Genomic DNA, 19,180 nt, shown 5'->3' with positions numbered 1-19,180 from the left:
AACCCGTGGTAGTTGATTTACACGTTTGGTGATGAAAGAAGTATGGTCTTAATACAATATGAGTCATCCTCCAGAATAAGCCAATTTCATAGAACATCTAACATCAGACATGCATCAGTCATCTCCCCTCTCTAATAAAAGAAGACGATGCCAATCCCTAAGAGGAGAAGAGGGTACGTGGCTTCCAAAAAGGAACATCAGAGCCGCTATTGCTAGCCGGTCTGCTATCAAATTAGCCTCCCAAGATATACAACACGAACTAATGCTTTCATGGAACGAAATCCCTTCCTTTATATATGGCAGCGATATGCTAAATTCTATTTATTACAATCCAAAATTTAAAAATATGTATCAAATTGTGTAGCAAAATAACTTGATTACATTGAATACATTCTCTAATTTATATCAATCATAATTTATTAAATTGTGCAGCAAAATAACATGATTACATTCATACATTACTTAATTTAAATTAATCTTAACTTAATTGAATTAATTTTTTTTGGCAAAAGTACATACAATATTAGACTAAAAGTTTCTATTTCTAAAACAATTACTACAATTTGAAATTCGCATATTATTACAATTTGGAATTTGAAAATAAGTATCATGTAGCAAAATAAATGATTTATATTAATACTTTTCCTAATTTAAATCAATCTTAATTTGATTGTATTAAAATATTTTATACAATTGGAGCTACTTTTATTATGGAACTATAGTCAATTGTTTGTGACACTTGCAAGAGCTACAAACGAATAAAAGTTAAAAATTCATATGATTGATGGTGAAGAAAATGAGTTTTCTTTTTTGGATACATCGGAAATTTAACAAAAAAAGGCAAAGACACTAAACAATCCAAAGGGAGTCCTTCAATAGAAGAACTTCAAGCTCTGAATTGGGAGACTCAATAACGATGCTACCACCCGTCAAAAGACCTGAACCTCTCTTGGCCAACCAATCTGCAACATTATTTGCATCTCTGCAGCTCCAAGCAATTTCAACCCGCCATTCTCTTGCAAGCAGACCACGAATCTCGTTGAGCAAGTGGCCATGAGGAAGATTCACAGTTACAGTATGTCCCATGAGAACATTTATAAGCTCCTGACAATCAGAATTACAAATGAGCTTTCTCATGCCACGGCTCCAGGCAAGAATAAGCCCGTCCCGAAACGCCAGCATTTCTGCCAAAAAAGGGCCACCGTCGACGTACCTAGACATGAAACCGATCCATTTTCTTGTTGAAGAAAATGAGTTTTCAACAACAATGAATGTGAACTGAATGTAGTTTTGTAATGATTTTTTACCAATATTTGATTAACACTTGATGATTGTATTGACTTATATTTATATCCAATTTATCATTTTATTTATTTATTAGTATCTTTATTTTACCGTGCATGAAATCAGTTCAACTGTAGTAGATAATATGATTGAAAAAATTAAAGAGAATAAAAATATAAATGAAAAAAATAGATGTGTTCATGTGAATGAACCATAAGCCACCCAATATTTTTTTTTTTGAAAGAATCATAAGCTACTCATTAAATGTCCATCAACCCATGTGCATATCAAATGTCCATCAACCCATATATATACATATCTCATTTATGGCTAATCAAACGTTGTAAAAAAAAAAATAAACGTTGTACATATATATATATATAAAAATGCTGTATAACGTGCTGGTGTTGGCTGCACTTATGGTGGTGTTATGATGTTTGCTAAAAATACGAACGAATTGCATAGCTGGGGCTAGCTAGTTTACTCTATTTTGATCGGTTATTGATTTCTACATTTGTCTCAGTCATTAATCATATTAATGTATTACAAACAAATATATGGTTGGCTGTGTTTTTAATTTGCTGGATTCGTGCATCGAAATTTCGGGCCCCATGTATGTATCATAGCTCACTTATTTTTATTAGAATAGTGCCAAATATTCCTAAATATCGATTAAGTTTCATCATTTTTTTTTTGATAAGCCGATTAAGTTTCATCATGTTCATAATTACTAATTTTCCTTTAATCATTTTCTTTGAATTCAAACGTAGCACATGATCACGAACCATTTCCTTTCTTAGATTTTGAAAATGACCCTGAGAAGTTTGTGTTAAATAACTCATTATCCAATCACATCGGAGATAAGTGAGATGAAAATAAATTAATAAATAAAATATATAAATTCAAACTCAATTATCTTCAATGTGGTTGGATGATGAGTTATTTAACTTGAACTTTTCTTGGGTCATTTAGACAACCCCTTTAAAAATACGAAAGAGTGAAATAAACAAGGTGAACTATGTGGGTTCCCAAAATAATTTGAGATTAATTTCTATGCACCGACGGTGTAAAAAGTTTTACATCATCATTCAATCAAAACCTTCAATTTTCTATTTTAGATATTATTAAATTCAAAATTAATTATGAACTAACAAATGGAGGGATGTGATTGAATGATGGTGTAAAACTTATTTACACCGTCAGTGCATAGAAATTAATCTCAAATAATTTTGGGTGTTATGCCCGTATTAAGTGACTCATTAAAATATTTTGTGTGATAGTGTTTTGGTTGTCAAAATTTATTAATAATAGAGAGGGTGACATCTGAAAATTGTGAAGATTGTGGCCGGCGACGATAAAAACAATTGTTCAAATTCTGGCACCTATGTTTTAAAACAAAATTTTTGTAATGAAGAAGAAGTTGAGAAAGCAGTAAAATGTTGTACTCGAAGACATTCAATGTAGCACATGATCAGTAATACCAAATAAATCCACACAGATCCAAATTATTTTACCTAACAGAACATGTGTTATTATAATTGGTATGCCTCTGGTTGGAACACGTAACACCCTTCCTTTCCACTAGTTCTATACGCTTGCTTCTTACTATATATACAGCATCGTGCATGGTCGTATCCTATTATGAATATTAACAATCATTATAACAATGTCATCAACAACCACCATCAAAGCTTCTTACACTGTCATCCCCGCCGAGCCTACTCCAAACACTAACCTATGGTTATCTCCGAGTGACCAAGTCACGCGTTGGACTCACATGTCTGCTATCTATGTTTACAAAGAATCCCCCAACCACGACGCCATGGACACCATGAGAGATTCTCTCAGCAACATTCTCGTCCATTACTACCCCCTCGCCGGAAGGCTTAGCTGGATCGAAGGTCACCGTCTTACACTCAATTGCAACGCCAAGGGTGCCACATTGCTCGAAGCCGAATCAACGAAAACACTCTCTTCATACGGAGACTTCGCGCCGAGTGACACCATAAAAAATGACCTAACTCCCACCGTTGATCAGGGCCGGCCCAAGGGTAAAGCCACCCAAGCAAGGGCTTTAGGCCTCTCAAAAAAAATATTTTTTACTAAGGAAAAAAGGCCTCAAAATATTTTTTTACTAAGCAAAAAATGCCCAAAAAAAATCAAGCATTCATTAATGCTAAGTCAAAAATGCTGAAAAAAGGATCTCATTCTAAAGATGGCTTTAGGCCTCATTTAGTGTTGGGCCGGCCCTGCCGTTGATTACACTCAACCCATAGAGGACCTCCCTCTATTGCTAGTGCAAGTGACAAGGTTCAAAGGAACCAAGCAGGGACTTGTCATAGGGATTTCTATTAACCATGTTTTATGTGATGGTCTTGCCGCTATTCGTTTCATCAACTCTTGGGCCAAGCTTTGTAAAGGGGACGCGTTAGATCACAGTGAGATGTTCCCCTTTCTTGACCGAACGATAATGAACTCCTCCACATGCCCGCGCTTTGACCACCCTGAGTTGAAGCCGCTCTCGCTCTTGCTAGGAAGCACGAACAATGCGGAAGAAAGGAAATACGAGAGAGCCGCTACGGTGCTGAAACTGACAAAGGTGCAAGTGGCCAAACTGAAGGAAAAAACCAATAACGATGGCATGAAACAACAAGAAGGGTCGTCAGGAGTACCTTACAGCACGTTTGAGGTTGTTTTCGCGCATGTGTGGAAATGTCTGACCAAGGCGCGTGGGCTTGATAATGTTCAACCGATGGTGGTTAGGGTGATTGCAGATATTCGTAACAAGCTGAACCCGCCTCTTCCTATGAACTATTTTGGGAACGCGCTGGCCGTGGCGTTGACTCCAACATGTATCGCAAAGGATGTTTTGTCGAACCCGCTGAGGTACGGTGCGAGGAAGATACGAGAAGCGGTGGATTTGCTTAAGGATGATTATGTGAGGTCGCAACTAGATTACATTCGGTGTCAGAAACAATTGGATTCTATTCGGGCTTCAAATTTTGAACATGAGAAGCATAACAACACATCGTTTTATGGGAACCCGAACCTTATGATTGTGAGTTGGATGAGCATGCCGGTGTACGAAGCAAATTTCGGGTGGGGAAAGCCTGTGCATTTCGGTTATGGACCTGTGTTTCCTCATGATATTGCGTATATTATTCGGAGCTCTGATGAGGATGGGTCACTTGTCGTATCCGTGCACTTGCAGATAAGGCACATGGAGCTTTTCAAGAAGTTCTTCTACCAAGATACTTTGAGTCCGCTTGTTTCCTTGTTAGCTGCCCTCTAAACCCAAGTTAATATTAGAGCAACTCCAACGCTGGTTTCTTAGCCCAGCTGGAGTTGCTAAGGAACCAAGTTAGAGTTTCTTATGCATTGGAGCTTGGTTTCTTAATGGTTTCTTAATTCATGAACAGTGTCCACGGTTCCTTCTGTAAGGAACTTTGCTTTTTGGTTTCTTAATTAAAATACAATATTTTCTCTCACATATTCACCAACAGCTTTCAGAGCGAAATTAACAGAAAGGATGAAATTGAAGATTTGAGGTTCAACAGATTCAACAGAGACATACACACAGAGCATCAAGATAAAAAATTTATTGAAAAAAAAATCAAACTTTACATTCAAAAATCAAATAAAAAAAATTTGCAGCTCTCCGATTCAGTTGTGGAAGCTCTGATCTTAAAGGAAGCTCTTTGCATGTGTGAAAAGGAAGCTCCTTTGCAAGCTTCAAGGCTTTGAGCATATGAAACAGGGGTTGTTGGGGGCGTACCGTGGCTGTATGGTGGCGGTAGTGGTTGTTTGGTGGCGGTGGTGGTTGTTTGGTGACCGGTTTGGGCTTTAGAGGCGTGAAACACCAGAGAGAGGGAGAAGAAGTGAGGGAGAGAGGCAGAGGAAGAAGCTTCTGGATGCAGGTGAGGGAGAAGAGAGGAAGAAGAAGAGAGAAGAGGGAGGAGGGATGCGGCTAGGGTTTGATGAATGAGGGAGAGAGAGAAAAAGTTGAATATATAGGTGGTGACCGGCTGAACAGGTCATCCAACCGTTAATGACCGGTCTAGACCGGTTATGACTTGGTTTGGACTTGGTTTGACCGGCCTGGCCGGTTTTTTCTCTTTGGACTTTTTTTTTTGAAATCAACTTTGGATTACTTTGATAAGCCCAATTTTATTTGAACTTTCAGCCCAAACATTAATATTTAATTATAGTATTAAGGAAATTAAAAGAAAATAATTAAATTTAATTATATTATTGATTTAATATTAAATTTTAAATCTAAATTGAATGAAAATAAATATTATAAATTAATGTTGTATGGTTTGACACAGTGGGACCCTTGAAATAGTAATTTAAGAACCCATGGGTTGGAGCAAAATCTGCTTCAATTTCTTAGGAGTTTCTTAAGTCTGATGTGGCAGTACGGGCCCACAAAAATAGTGCTGAATAGTGTGTTAAGAAACCAAATAAGAATTTTGGGGTTTGAGTTGCTCTTATTGAGCAAGAAACACTATTTACCTGGGAAATAGTGCCTAACTAGGAAACAATATGAAACAAACGGGGGCTCTATATAAAATGATTTTTTTTATCTATACAACAGACTTCGGTGGGTCTCGGGTTATTGGTTGACTTGTACGAATAATGTCGGTTTCATGGTTTTTTAGGTGTAGTTTTTTGGGGGTTTATTATGTTGTTTGTTTGATGTTGGCTAATAGTCTTTTTCCCCCCTTTTGAGATTTGGCTTTTGATTACTGGTTTTTTAGCTTTTCCATGTTTTTTGGAGTAAGCTTTTGCTTGTGCTGGCTATTTTTTTGGTTGTGCCTAGGGTGATTGTTTTTTTTAATCTTTTGATTGGTGTTGAAAGATATTTTACCAAACAACTTTCGATTCCTTCAAGATTCAATTGTAGTATAGTAAAAGATTTTTATCGTCCTCAGGGGATTTAAAATACAACGTCGTTCTTTAGCAAAACACTTAAGCAATGAGTTCAATAAAGGTTTCGGTTGATTGTTTTGAGATGTGATGTGAACATAAAAGAAAATGGTGATAAATATGAGTTTAAAATAGATTGAGAAAACTGTTCGGATTGAGGTTCATACATCAACCATCATGCATCCTATATTTCAACACATAAGACCTATTTTCTTCTTAATTTCGTCACATCAGCTCTTATCAATCTCATTAATTTCTTACATGAGCACATCAAGAATTCATTCATCTAGTTATCGATGTCTCACATAACTAATGAAGCAAAACGTTATGGATACAGATGTTAAGCAACTAATAACCTAACCCTATGTCTAGAAATTAGGAAGATTAGATGATACAACCTAATTTCAATTCAAATATGTAGTTTTACTCACACATCAAATCTCAAATCATGTTCTAATTGATCAAGTTAAAACAAGCATTAAAACGAAGATCATATCATTGAAATCAAGAGATAAAATAGATTCGTATACAAAAGAACTAAGATGGATACATTCAAGTCAAGTATTTCACCCAATCCCAACAAAGTAAAGCTTAGTTATCCAAAGACATGGAAGCTAGACAAGCATACAAGAGAAACTAAGATGGAAGTGACGATATGTATCGTCCTCGTCTTAGCTCCAGCTCGATGGAAGCTTACCCAACCTTTGAGTTAATTTCCTTCCTCTTCTCTGTTAAAATCTCTCTCCAAGAATCAAGTTTTTCTCTCAAAAAATCTGTTGTATGAGCAAAATATCTGAAAAATACCATTTAAAGGGATTATGGCCGCCCTACTATGGCTTAGTATCTCAGGTACCATGCTAAGCTAGAGTACATTTCTTCATCATTGGTTTTCCTCCTATGGCTTAGCAACAACACTCGTACTAAGCCAAAGAGGCCTTCAAATTCATTCAACACACACTGCCCCATATGACTTAGCATCAGATGCAATGCTAAGCCATCAAAACCTTTTTTTATCAATCCACATGCACTACCCTATTTTAGCTTAGTAACAGATGCATGACTAAGTCAAAATCTTCTTCTGATCATTCAAATGCACTACCCCATTTTGGCTTAGCATAAGATGCAATGCTAAGCCATAATCTTCTTTTCTATGAATTTTTTCCTCTTAGTCTTTTCCTTCTTTCCTACAACAAACAAACTTAACATTAAACACATTCTAGTTAGAATTTAACATATTACAACTGAAACTATATACTTACAAATTCTAACCAAGGAGAGTAAATTTGATGAAAAATCTACATGATTCACAAAAGATAAGTGCCTAAATTGATCATTTAAATCAGGTAAAATTGACACTTATCAATTGGCAATCAGATTCTGGTCCAGAGTTGAGAGGACTTGTTCTCACCACTCTTATAACTTATAAATTTTTAGCTTAAAAAAACAACTTTATAGAGGCTTCCTTTATATTGGGCTTGAATGAAGTATTACTATTTCCTTTGTTCTTGTTTTGTCATTCTAGTTAATAATTTCATCTTGTTATTAATTCATAATCTATAATATTTCTTTGTAATTGGATTTACCACTTGTTGGTCACACCTTAATTTATGGGAGCTAAATTTTACTATAAATTGTATTGTTTTCTATTAAGTAGATTATTAGAAAAAATTGAGCATTTCTCTATATTTTAAATTGTTTCTTTACTTTTCTTCAACAAACTCTCTAACTAGTTCTTAGTAGGAAATAGATTCCATTCAATAAGTGATTTCATTCTCATACCCATGTTGTTCTATCCGACTACTAAACCAACAAGTCAAATAACATCTTAGGTGACCCGAAGGACTTGCAAAGAAACAAATTACATAAGGTGCACTAAATGATTAGTAAATGAATATCTCGTCCCAACCAGTGTTCCAGCGGTCGTATAACGACCGAGATACAACACTTAAAGCATGACAACCTAAAGCCAACCTACACGAAAAAACTCACATAAGGGCTTCCCTTCCCTAGACCTGAGGTGGATACCCTAGAGTTCCATGGAGGCTAAGGAGCAAGGAGAAACACCTTAGAGGCAGATTGAAGACGGAGGTAGATCCCATTATTGGTTTTTATTCTCTCTTTTATCTGACTTATAGCGTTGATGAGGATTTGTTAAGTCTTCAATTCAGTTTCTTTTTTATTTATCTTTTATGCACTTAATTCTATATGGAACGATTAACCATATCAATAGCAATTAGTCTAACCTTGGCGGGGTAAACTCATTACGAAATCTATCAAAGGGAATGAGTGTAGTGATTTAATTTTGGTACGGTTGTAACAGTGTATTAGGATTGGTTCTTTTTTACCTCCAACTTTGTACGCTAAATAGTGAAATATATATAGCACCTCTATGTACTTCACGCCCATTTTCAAGTATCTAGGACAATTAACAACAACTTAATTGGTGAGTGAACATTGTAAAATGGTATGTTCGACACAATATTAATTAGGATAACATATATAATAGTAGGGGAGATGATCTAATTGCATTACATTCTCAAGGCTTCTTCTATCTAGTCTCTTGTTTTGTATTTACTTTTCGTTCTCGCTTGCACAGACATCCAACTCTTAATTTCCTAGACATTGTGTTCATAATTTGAAACCAAGTATTTACGTAGTCCATTGGGTACGGTAACTAAAACTCACATCTAATATTACCTGAACGATATAGTGCACTTTTCATTTGTTGTGTATTTGTAGCACAACGGGTTTTTGACGTTGTTGCTGGGGATTAAGTCTAAGCATTTGGTCTAAAAGGGTTTTTGATTTAGGCGTTTATTTATTTTTCTATGTTTTCTCCCTCTGTAACCTTTTCTGTTAACAAGTGTTAACCATCGTATCTCTCACTGAACGACCGTGTTAAAAGATTAAAAATAAGAACATGATCGTGTTAAGTTCAAACGCTGAATACATGAATGATAACAATTTTCAGAGAGCATAAATGAAATGCTTAAATATTTAATGTGAATATCTTTTCAGGAAATATTCTTCATGATTCACATCCCCATCGTCTGATGACAAAGTACAAGACTATGCTCAAAGAACAATCAATTCAAAGTACATGAGAGGTCAAAGCAACAAGGCAGACAACCCGAACTGAAAAAGTCAAATCTCCTGTTTCGTCTGACCAGGAGAAGAAAGAGAAAGATCAAAGCTACAAAGTAGACTACCTAAGCAAAGGAAAGTCTAATATGCTAAATCGTCTGATAAAAAATAGACAAGAAGATCAAGAAGACGAGAAGTGTTAAAACGTCAGAACAAACTAAGCAAGAAAGGTCAACGCCAGTGGATCGTGTGAGAAGACTATTTTCAATGAAGAACAACATCGTCTGTCTCAAGAACTGATAAAGGAAGAGCAATGTCTAGAATGAGCGACACATTCAAATTGAAATCCCTGACATTACTAAAGAGAAAGAAAGTGCAAGGAATCACGTGATATCTCACAAAATAATTTGATCAAGGAAACAAGTACAACGTTGTCATAATCAAATTTCCTCTTTCTCGCACACAAGGACTGGAACAAAGCTCAAAATGCTACCAACCTCTAACAAAGATATATACATTTTGTAGCAACAAGTCTTCGTCAAATAGTACAAGGCATTAAATGCACCTGATGAGAAGATTGTTTTATTTATCCAACAGCTAGAACTCAAGATGATCTACACGCTCCAATGACTATCAACAAACCCTAGAAGCACTTGAAGTATAAAAATGAGTATTTGAAGATGTTCAGACTCAAGAAAATAAGCTAGAACTTTTATCTGAATAATTTCTTCATCAAGCTAGAAAAAGAGAAGTCCTCATCGTCTGAGAGATATACCAAAGAGTCAAATCCTCTATCCAACTCTCTCTAGATTTAGAACACAAAGTATACACAAGATTCAAATCTTATTAAAAACTTTGTAGTTCATCGAGCTGAAAAAGTCTACAATCCCTCTTGTGAGAAGAGAACCCTGTAGAGCCAAACGATCTTGCAAAATATCTTAGGAGAAGTCCTGCATAATACTTGTTGATGTGTGCTTATCGTATATCTTCTTATTATTAATTTCTGATGCATCAAACGATTGCGAAAAATCTTGATAAACTAATAATCGTTTGAAAGCACAAGTTTTTATTGAACACAATTCAAACACCCACTTTCTTGTGTTACTTTTTCCAATATTAGATTGTGCCTTCAAAAGCACGCTCATGTTGTTAAAAGAATCGAGTTTGTCGTTGTTTTCTGTTCTTTTATTGTATTCGAAAAACAAATAATAATAATCTTAATATCTTGTTGGTGCAGGTGTCTACTAACCTTATTTATTGTTATATTTTTATAGTAGATATGCATCAGAAAACACTTGTTGGAGCAGGTGTCTACTAACCTTATTTATTGGTATATTTTTATAGTAGATATGCATTATAAAACACTACAGGAAAGCCCCCCACCCCTCCCCCTCCCGAATTTTGAAAATGTTATCGACTATAGGTATTTTGTTGTAGATTTTTTGTAGTCATAGACTCCGGTCGCCGCAAAGTTTAGTTCTCGTAAATTGATGATTTTTTCAATTTGTTTTTATGTTACATGTGATGATAGAAATATAAGGAATCAGAGATACTTTTTTATCAGTCCTTACAACGACGTTCTCAAAATATACTTAATATTTTTATTTTGTGTCAACAACTAAATATCTTCTTCAAGAATCGAGAGAAAATAGTTGGAAGCAAGTAAACAACTATTGGAAAGTGTTATAACGTTATGTGATGCTCATCAAGTTGAAATTTCTGATATAAAAATCCCTTAGTTTATGGGTAATGGTGGTGCTTACTCTGGTGCCCATAAATTCATTTGAGTGTAGCTACATGAATGAGTTGGCCCAATTAAATTAATACATATTAAGCTGATGTGTACATGTCATAAATGATTTAATTTCTTTTGAAATAATTATGATTTATACTCTCACTTTTATATATTTCCAAATTAAACCCTGATTGGGATAGGTAACTCGGTGAATCAAAAATTTCAACCAGAGGTAATTCTTGATTTCAGTGTGTCTCATTCTCAGTTACAAACATGTTGCTTCAATCTCTGCCATCGCAAACCCTCAACCTCTGCCGTGTTTCTCTATGTTGATGGTACCTTTAACAAAATCAAAGAACAACATACGATAAGATTATACCAGCATACTCAGATTAATAATCAGGGTAAGCAAGATTAAATATTTAGTAGTAGAAGAATATTAGAGGTTGAAAAAGAATAGCAGGATGATAAGCATCTGAAGAACCAAACCACCACCAAATCCACCAGAAATCAAACCAAGCTAATCAAACCCAATAACACTCTTTCTTCCAAAAACCAAACCAACACCATCAAATCTAATCGAGTAACTTCTCCAAAAATAAAATCAAACCAAACAACTCATAGTTAGCTCCAATTCATCGTCCATTGGACTCAAAAAGCTCAATCAATTCTACCACCGAATTGATTTGTAGAGGCATAACAAGATGATGATTTGGTTTCAATTTCAGAGTTCAGAGATCTAGCGAACAAGTTTCAACGATCCCAGATTTGGAGCGAATCATAGCCAATGATGAAATCACAAAATTAAAGGATACGATCGGCGACGACGCCATCAACAGTGATGGTGGCTGCCAAGTTTACCAGTTCAGCGGCGTCGGCATCCAAAATTTAAAAGCCCTAAATCGCAAGTCGTCAAGGCTCCAGCGGCGACGATCGGTGGTTGTCGAGAATGTTCTAGGTAAATTTTTTCACCTAAACGAAGGGCTAAAAATGATATTTTAAATATCTTTGGGGCATATTAATAATTATCATTAGTTTTGAGTCATAATTGAAACACCAAATAACAATTACATGTGCAACATAGTAAGTGGTCCACGTCATTCCGGTAAGATACCCAAAAAAAAATTCTCGTACCATAGTAAGTGCCGGTAATGGTTATCATAAAAATATGATGGAGACGTGGAACACCATTATAGAATAAATGTATTTTATTCTGCAATTGATTTGCAACTATCTAAATTAAATAGAAAATTTAATGCCGCTAGATTATTTTTCTAAGATGGAAAAAAAAGAATTTCTTGTTTCAACTAAAACGTATCATTCAGATATTTCCCAAGATCTAAATTTAGGATAAATGTCTAGTTTATCCAAGTTCTACCATACTTTACTTGACACTATAAATCAGTTGTTGATATTTTAAAGTTCTGGTTTCAATAATATCTATAAAGCGATATTTTGCTACAATGAAAGTCATTAAGACTCGGCTTCGCAGCAAGATTAAAAATGACATTCTTAATTTTTTTAGTAATATATTGAGAGAAATTGCTGAAAAAATCACAGTTGATACAATAACAGATAAATTTAGTACTATGAAAGAATGAAAAGTTGTATTTAAATAAAATTTTCCTTATTTGAAGTTAATATATTCATTGACATTTTTTTTAATTTTTATTTCGGCCCTGCAACAAAATATCCTGGATATGCCCTTGACTGCAGGACTACTTTTTTTTTGGTCAAATGTGTATGGAATAAAACTCAAATAGTTGTCAAACGACACTTACAACATGCGAGAATGAATCTTTGAGAGCTACCACAAGGCACAAACACATAAGGAAATTAAGAACAAACATGCATACTCAACTGAAACAACGGAAAAGGAAGCATGTGGCGAGGCTTCAACGACACCAAAAAGGGTCATGTCAGCAACTCTGAGAACAAGGCGACGAAGGAAGCTTCTGCCGATTCCAAACATGCAACAACAAGAGCTGAAAGGGACGAAGGACAAGCATGTGAAAAAGGGTCTAGATGCGATGCCAGCGGGATTTGTGACCGTGGGAGAAAGCCAACGCTGTAGAGACCATGGCTGGATTTGTGATCGGAGCCATAGGTGGTGGTCGGAACTGTTGGCACATACAGAGAAGCACATATGCAACCCCATGTTAATTACAAAACAGATCCACCCAAAAGGCACAACTCCAATCTATAGTGCCGCTAGAAAGAGATGAAGGAGAATTTTAAGTTCAAACGCTGAATACATCGTTTATCATATTTTGAATGATAACAATTTTCAAGAGTATAAGTGCAATGCTTAAAATTTCACATGAACTATATTTCAGGAAAACAACACTTATGACTCACATCCCTCATTGTCTGATGTCCAAAAGTACAAGACAATGCAAGAAGACGTTCCATTCAAGAGAAGAAATGTCAAAGCTACAAAGTAGACTGTACAAGCAAGGAAAAGTCATAGCTGTTATATCGTCTGACAGAAGAGAAGACGACACTTAGTGAAGATTTTCATCATTTACCTCAAAGCTGGCACATGAAGATAATGTCCAGAGAACGAGCGGCATATTCAAATTGAAGATATCTCTCTGACATTCTTAAGGAGAAAGTCAAGTGCAAAGAATCACGTGATATTCTACAAAACACATTGATCAAGGAAACAAGTACAACATTGTCAAAATCAAGTTTCTTCTCTCTAAATTAAAGGACTGGGACGATGTTGCTTATGCTACCAACCAACAAGATACACATTGTAGCAATTTGTCTCAGCAAAAGGACAAAGTGCATTTAATGCACCTGACGAGAAGACCATTTGATCAAACGACTAGAACTCAAGCTGCTCTACACGGTCCAACGACTATCAACAAACCCTAGAACCTCTTGAAGTATAAAAAGGAGGACTAGAAGATTTTCATGTGCAAGAAACTTAGCTTTAGCATAGACCAACTTTTATTCTTCATCAAGCAATCAAGAAAAGTCCTAACTTTGTCTGAGAGAAAAACCTAAGAGTCAAATCTCTATTCTCAAATCTCTCTAGATTTAGAACTCAAAGTATACACCAGAGTCAAATCCTCTTAAACACTTAGTAGTTCTCGTGCTTAGCATTTTCTATTATCTCTCTTGTGAGAAGAGAACCTTGTAGAGCCAAAGGATCTTGAAAAAGATCTTAGGAGAAGTCCTAAACAATACTTTGTAAAGGAGAAGTCCTTAGAATACTTGGTTGGGAGAAGTTTTGTTGAACACTTATTTAGGAAAAGTTATGCATAATACTTGATTGGGAGAAGTCATGTCTAATACTTGGTGTAGGAGAAGTCTTTGATACTTGTTTAGTAAAATCTTGGTTAAGTCAAGGACTGGACGTAGCCCCGTTGTTTGTAGGTGAACCAGGATATATTTCTTGTGTCTTTTATCATCTATTACTACACGCACTTATCCGCTGCACCAAACGATTGCGAAAACATTTTGAAAACTCAAGTTTTATAAGAACACATTTCAAACTCCCCTTTCTTGTGTTATATTATTGTTTCTCAGAGAAGATGGCCTCTTGCAAGGTTTGCGGTGTGGCATCACGACATCAGATCGAGCTTCTAGGTCGCTTGAGCTTCTAGGTCTCTGAGGCATACCAGAGATCTACTATCCTCTGGATGTGACGTCAAAGCGCTAGATCTGGTTTGGCACCCGGTCGCGGAGCTGGTGGGGAGGGCAAGGGTGATGGAGCTAGAGCTGGGGTACCCAGAGGTAGTGGCAGTAGCGGCAGGTTTGGTCGGTGGCGGAAAGGTTGGCGGCAGGTGGAGGAGGAAAGGGGAAGAAAACTCAAGCTAAGACTAGAGAAGCAAAATCCACTTATTCGATAATAAATCCACCTAATATGGAAGAAACCAACTTAATATGGGAAGACAAGTTCTACCAAGCATAAGGAAAGCCTCCCCGATTGAGGAGGCTCCCTCACCTACAAAATCATTGCCAAAAGCAAGAGAAAAGGAGGCCTAGCTACGGGACCTCATGATGCAATATGGACAAAACAGAAGAAAGAATCAAAGCAATTGAGACACACAACTCCTGATTCCAACATAAATAACCCAACTTCCAAAAGAGGCTCAAATGTTCGAACAAAACAGACTCGGAACACACGAACAAGAATTCATTTGGCCCCAATGAAGCAAACAATCCTCCTGGTCCACTTAGCCAAGAAAAATAGGTAACGAATTCTCCTCCAAAATAAAAACCAACAGCAGATAGCCCAAAATCCTTTCCCTTAACCAATAGAACATATTAAACTGCATAATAATCACTCACAAATTGTCTCTTCAATTATGATTGAAAATTGAGATTACAGTGCAGACGGATGGTGATGTTCTTTTGTCTCTTTTAATTAAATGTTGAACATCAGGCTGTCTGGTGAAGACGAAATAGTGGATCGGATTTGCTCTAATAGTTAAGTCAGAATAGGCCTACGACGTTAGCAGTAGGACACTACTGTTAAGGCTGAGAGGCAGTTGTAGTATCCTTGTAAATATATATATATATATATATATATATATATATATATATATATATATATATATATATATATGATCCCATTTTTCTAACTTTTTTAGTCTTTGTGGAACGCGCGTTCATGAACTTGAAAATTAATCTAACTCTCAAGTCTCAACAACAAGAAAACAAGTCGTATAAAAAACGACTTCAAGATGAAGAGCACCCAGACAAGTACTGTTTGATACTAGAATAATATAAAAAATACATGAAACGTAACGTAACTAAAAGAATTTAAAGAACTAAAACGAAATTAAAAAACATGAAACACATGCAAATAGTAGAAAAATTGCAAATTTGAAACTTTCGCAGTCACTGCTCTCTGAGTAGACTTCTTAGGCATATGAAGTTTTGAGCAAGTAATAACTAACGCTTTTTGAAAATCAGGCACAATTTCGAAAAAACATATTAGCAGTGCAAATGATGGCGGCTTGAACCGCCACTTTCATATATAACATGCGAATTACGTCAGTTAAACTGCCGTGTTATATGACTCTAAATTACATGATGTGCATACTACAGCGGTTAAAATCCATCGTTTTATATCACTGTGAGTTACGACGATTTGGCGAGTGTAATAGCGGTTCACCTTAATCCGCCGTTTCATACAAATGGCAAATGAAATTACGACAAAAACTAAAAATAGTCGTTAATGTACAAAATGACGGTTGCAACCGCCGCAATTTCACATTTTTTTGTAGTGAGAAAACCAAAAACAAAATTTATAGACTACTTCAATTACATTGTGCGAATTGCCCATAGGTGAGGCTGTGCCTAAATTATGACATTTCTTAACACAACAATTTTTTTTGCATATATTCCTCTCCTCGAGTTCTGATATATGTCATGGTCAAATTTTATCGTAGAATAATAATTGTAATTAATAATAAATGAGCAGGTCTATTTCTAAAATCCGCTGGTGCGAATGGTCAGCTCCAGATGTGGGTTTACTCAAATTTAATGTTGATGGCTTCTCAAAAGGAAATCCGGGTCCAAGCGCCATAGGAGGAGTCATTCGAAATCACAGTGGGGAATTTGTTGGTGTTTTTTCAAAACCGCTGGAACATGGCTAGGCCTTTGAAGCTGAAGTCTTTACCATACATAAAGCACTTTTGTTTTGCAAACAACATTCCTTGTTGTTGGTAAATCTGCAAGTGTACGAATCCACCCGGTTTTAATTATCGAACCACATGGATTGTGAGTGACTAAATTGTTGTAATAATTACTCAAGGAGTAATAATTACATGGTGTTCCAAAATGATAAGTGTGTTGATTTTGCATTGAATGGATTGGAATGAAGTCCCACATAGAAAGTGGAGCAACTTTCCAAAGCATTTATATATCATTAAATGTCAACCATTCAACAAAGAGACAAAGTGAGGATGTAGTGCTACATGTGCATGGTTTGGTGGTCCCAAGCTTTTATGTCACATGTTCCATTCACACCACCCCTCGCCGGTGTCGCCACCGGCGTGGGCGTAGAGGCGCTAGTGGCGTCTTGTAGACGACACGGCACTTGAGATACTTTAAGGAAAGTGATTTCCATCACGATCAAGCCTATTTTTTCAACATAAATTCGGTTTAAGTCTTGAGTATGAATATTTGATTTATTGAAATGATGAAATGTCGAAGTAGTAAAAAGGGAAAATAAGCATAAACTCAGAAAAGAACATGCTTTGGATCCTTGCTCAACTAGCCAATTTAAGCACATCATTTTAAGCACATGAATCTCTCTTGATGTTATAGCCTAAGCAACTACCTATCGATTCCTCGCATAGATAATTCTTTCAAATCAAAAGATAAGCTCAATTCCTTGTGTACTTAAACATTTGTATGAAGCATAAAGATTATAAAGTTTAGGCCAACAAACCCCAACCCTTCCTCTATTCCTAGTAGCAAGCATAGAAGGGGTAATCCCAAATCGATTCCCTAATCTATAACAAACTTCTGTTCTGATTATAGAAAAGCATAAAGCAAGCATGCATACAAGCTTAGATTGATATTCAGAAAATGGGATTCAAGGAAAGAAGAAGATCATGTGGGAAAGAACTTAAGATTTTAACTTAAACATGAATAGTCTTACATGAAAACCAAAGCATAAGAAGAGAGAGCCATGCTTGGCTAAGAACCTGAATTACAAGCTTGGAAGCCTTCTCTCACTCTCCTACATGTTCCTCTCCTTTTAAACTTATGTAAAAATGGAATGGGTATCCAAGATTACAAAAGAAAACCACTAAAAACCTATTTATAGGCAAAAAAATACGAGTATGGGCGCTCAGGCGCCAATTAAGCACGCCTGAGCGCCAATTCCACCCAAAAACACAGCCTCTGGAAGGCAATTGGCGCCTATGCGCCAATTCCAAAATCCTGGAACAGGGCAATTGGCGCCTAGGCGCCAATGGAGCACGCCTAGGCGCTCTAAACACGCTGGAAAGTCCCTTGATCTTCATTTTAACTCCTATTTACTCCTCTTCAAGCCTCTTTAAGCCTCCATTCAATTCTCCAAGCCTCTAGACCTTCCCTCTTCAGCTAATTCAACCTGAAACCTTGATGAACAAGCTTGGAAAATATCTTGAAACTTAAAGGTCAGTTTTGCACAAAGGCCCTCAAAACAAGTGGAACTTTCAATAACCTCTTAAACTAACCTAAAATGCAACTAAAGTCCCTAATAAACTATGAAATTACCTAAGTGAAGCAAAAACACAAAGAAAGATAAAAATGCATGAGAATGCATGAAACACTACATGAGACTCAACAAAAAGACTCCAAACTAGCAAGGAAAAACCCTAAAAACATCATGTAAATTCGGGTCATCACTTGTCTACTTTGGTGATTGAGAGCGACTCTACTCTCGCAGTGGAGTGGGTGAATTTTATAAAGCAAATAGACCTTGGAAGTTGATAAGCGTTCTAAACCAAATTGACCTTCTTATGGCAGGAGTGGTTTGTGTTGGGGTTGTACACATGTTCAGGGAAGCGAATTCCATTGCTGATTTTCTTGCCAAGTCTGGTTGTAATAGGGAGATCCCTCGTAGTGCTCTTTTTTGAGCCTTGTTCTTGCTCCTTTATGTTATTTCTTTACCTACTTAAGAGGGTTGGTCTCAAGCTTCATCTTTTTAATAAATTGACTGATCTTTCAAAAAAAAATGAGTATTTCTAAACAGTACCGAGACAACAAATTGAAAATGCAAAACTAGGAAAGGGCACACTCCAATTTCTCAATTTCTCTCTAGAAATTAAAATGATCTTCCATTAAGTTATAAAAAATTATAATTTTCTTTAAGTGTTTTCCCAGTTTCTTTCTAAATTTATAAGCGCAAATTTTTAAAATTTATAATTCATATTCTAGGAAACATCAAGATACTATTCAACTAATCATAAATCAATGGAAAACCAAACTTGAAAATATTTTTTTTTAATTAACAAGATTTCGGAAGAGAAGAGTGAGAAATAATAATAAGTGATATGAGAGGAACATAAAAAAGATAAAAAAGAAATACGTACAGAGTGCAAATAAGTTGTAAGGAAAATTGAGTGTGGATATAAATTTGCTTGAAAATAGACATTGTAATTTTAATACTAACCAGCTGCTAAGTCGCATGTTGCA

The 19,180-nt window shown here is 35.9% G+C and overlaps 2 protein-coding genes across 2 annotated transcripts; one reads left to right on the top strand and one right to left on the bottom strand.

Annotated features, from left to right (window-relative positions):
- Positions 1 to 849: 849 nt before the first annotated feature.
- On the bottom strand, positions 850 to 1,221 carry LOC130712346 (uncharacterized). The gene has a single exon (XM_057562182.1). The coding sequence runs from the start codon at positions 1,219 to 1,221 to the stop codon at positions 850 to 852; it is 372 nt and encodes a 123-aa protein (XP_057418165.1).
- Positions 1,222 to 2,938: 1,717 nt separating this feature from the next.
- LOC130710072 (hydroxycinnamoyl-CoA:piscidic acid hydroxycinnamoyltransferase-like) lies at positions 2,939 to 5,598 on the top strand. The gene is made up of 2 exons (XM_057559225.1): positions 2,939 to 3,313; positions 3,521 to 5,598. Exons 1-2 carry the CDS (start codon positions 2,951 to 2,953, stop codon positions 4,574 to 4,576), a joined length of 1,419 nt encoding a protein of 472 aa, XP_057415208.1. The 5' UTR covers positions 2,939 to 2,950; the 3' UTR covers positions 4,577 to 5,598.
- Positions 5,599 to 19,180: the final 13,582 nt, after the last annotated feature.

This window comes from Lotus japonicus, chromosome 4, assembly GCF_012489685.1.
Source record: "Lotus japonicus ecotype B-129 chromosome 4, LjGifu_v1.2".
In the NCBI taxonomy this organism is placed as follows: Eukaryota; Viridiplantae; Streptophyta; class Magnoliopsida; order Fabales; family Fabaceae; genus Lotus; species Lotus japonicus.
Note: the sequence above shows the minus strand (reverse complement) of the source record. Positions and strands in the feature narration are given on the sequence as shown.

Coding starts and splice junctions, on each gene's coding strand:
- LOC130712346 (XM_057562182.1), bottom strand. CDS start 1,221: ATGTCTAGGTACGTCGACGGTGGCCCTTTTTTGGCAGAAATGCTGGCG.
- LOC130710072 (XM_057559225.1), top strand. CDS start 2,951: ATGTCATCAACAACCACCATCAAAGCTTCTTACACTGTCATCCCCGCC. Junction 3,314..3,520: donor AAAATGACCTAACTCCCACC/GTTGATCAGGGC, acceptor GGCCTCATTTAG/TGTTGGGCCGGCCCTGCCGT.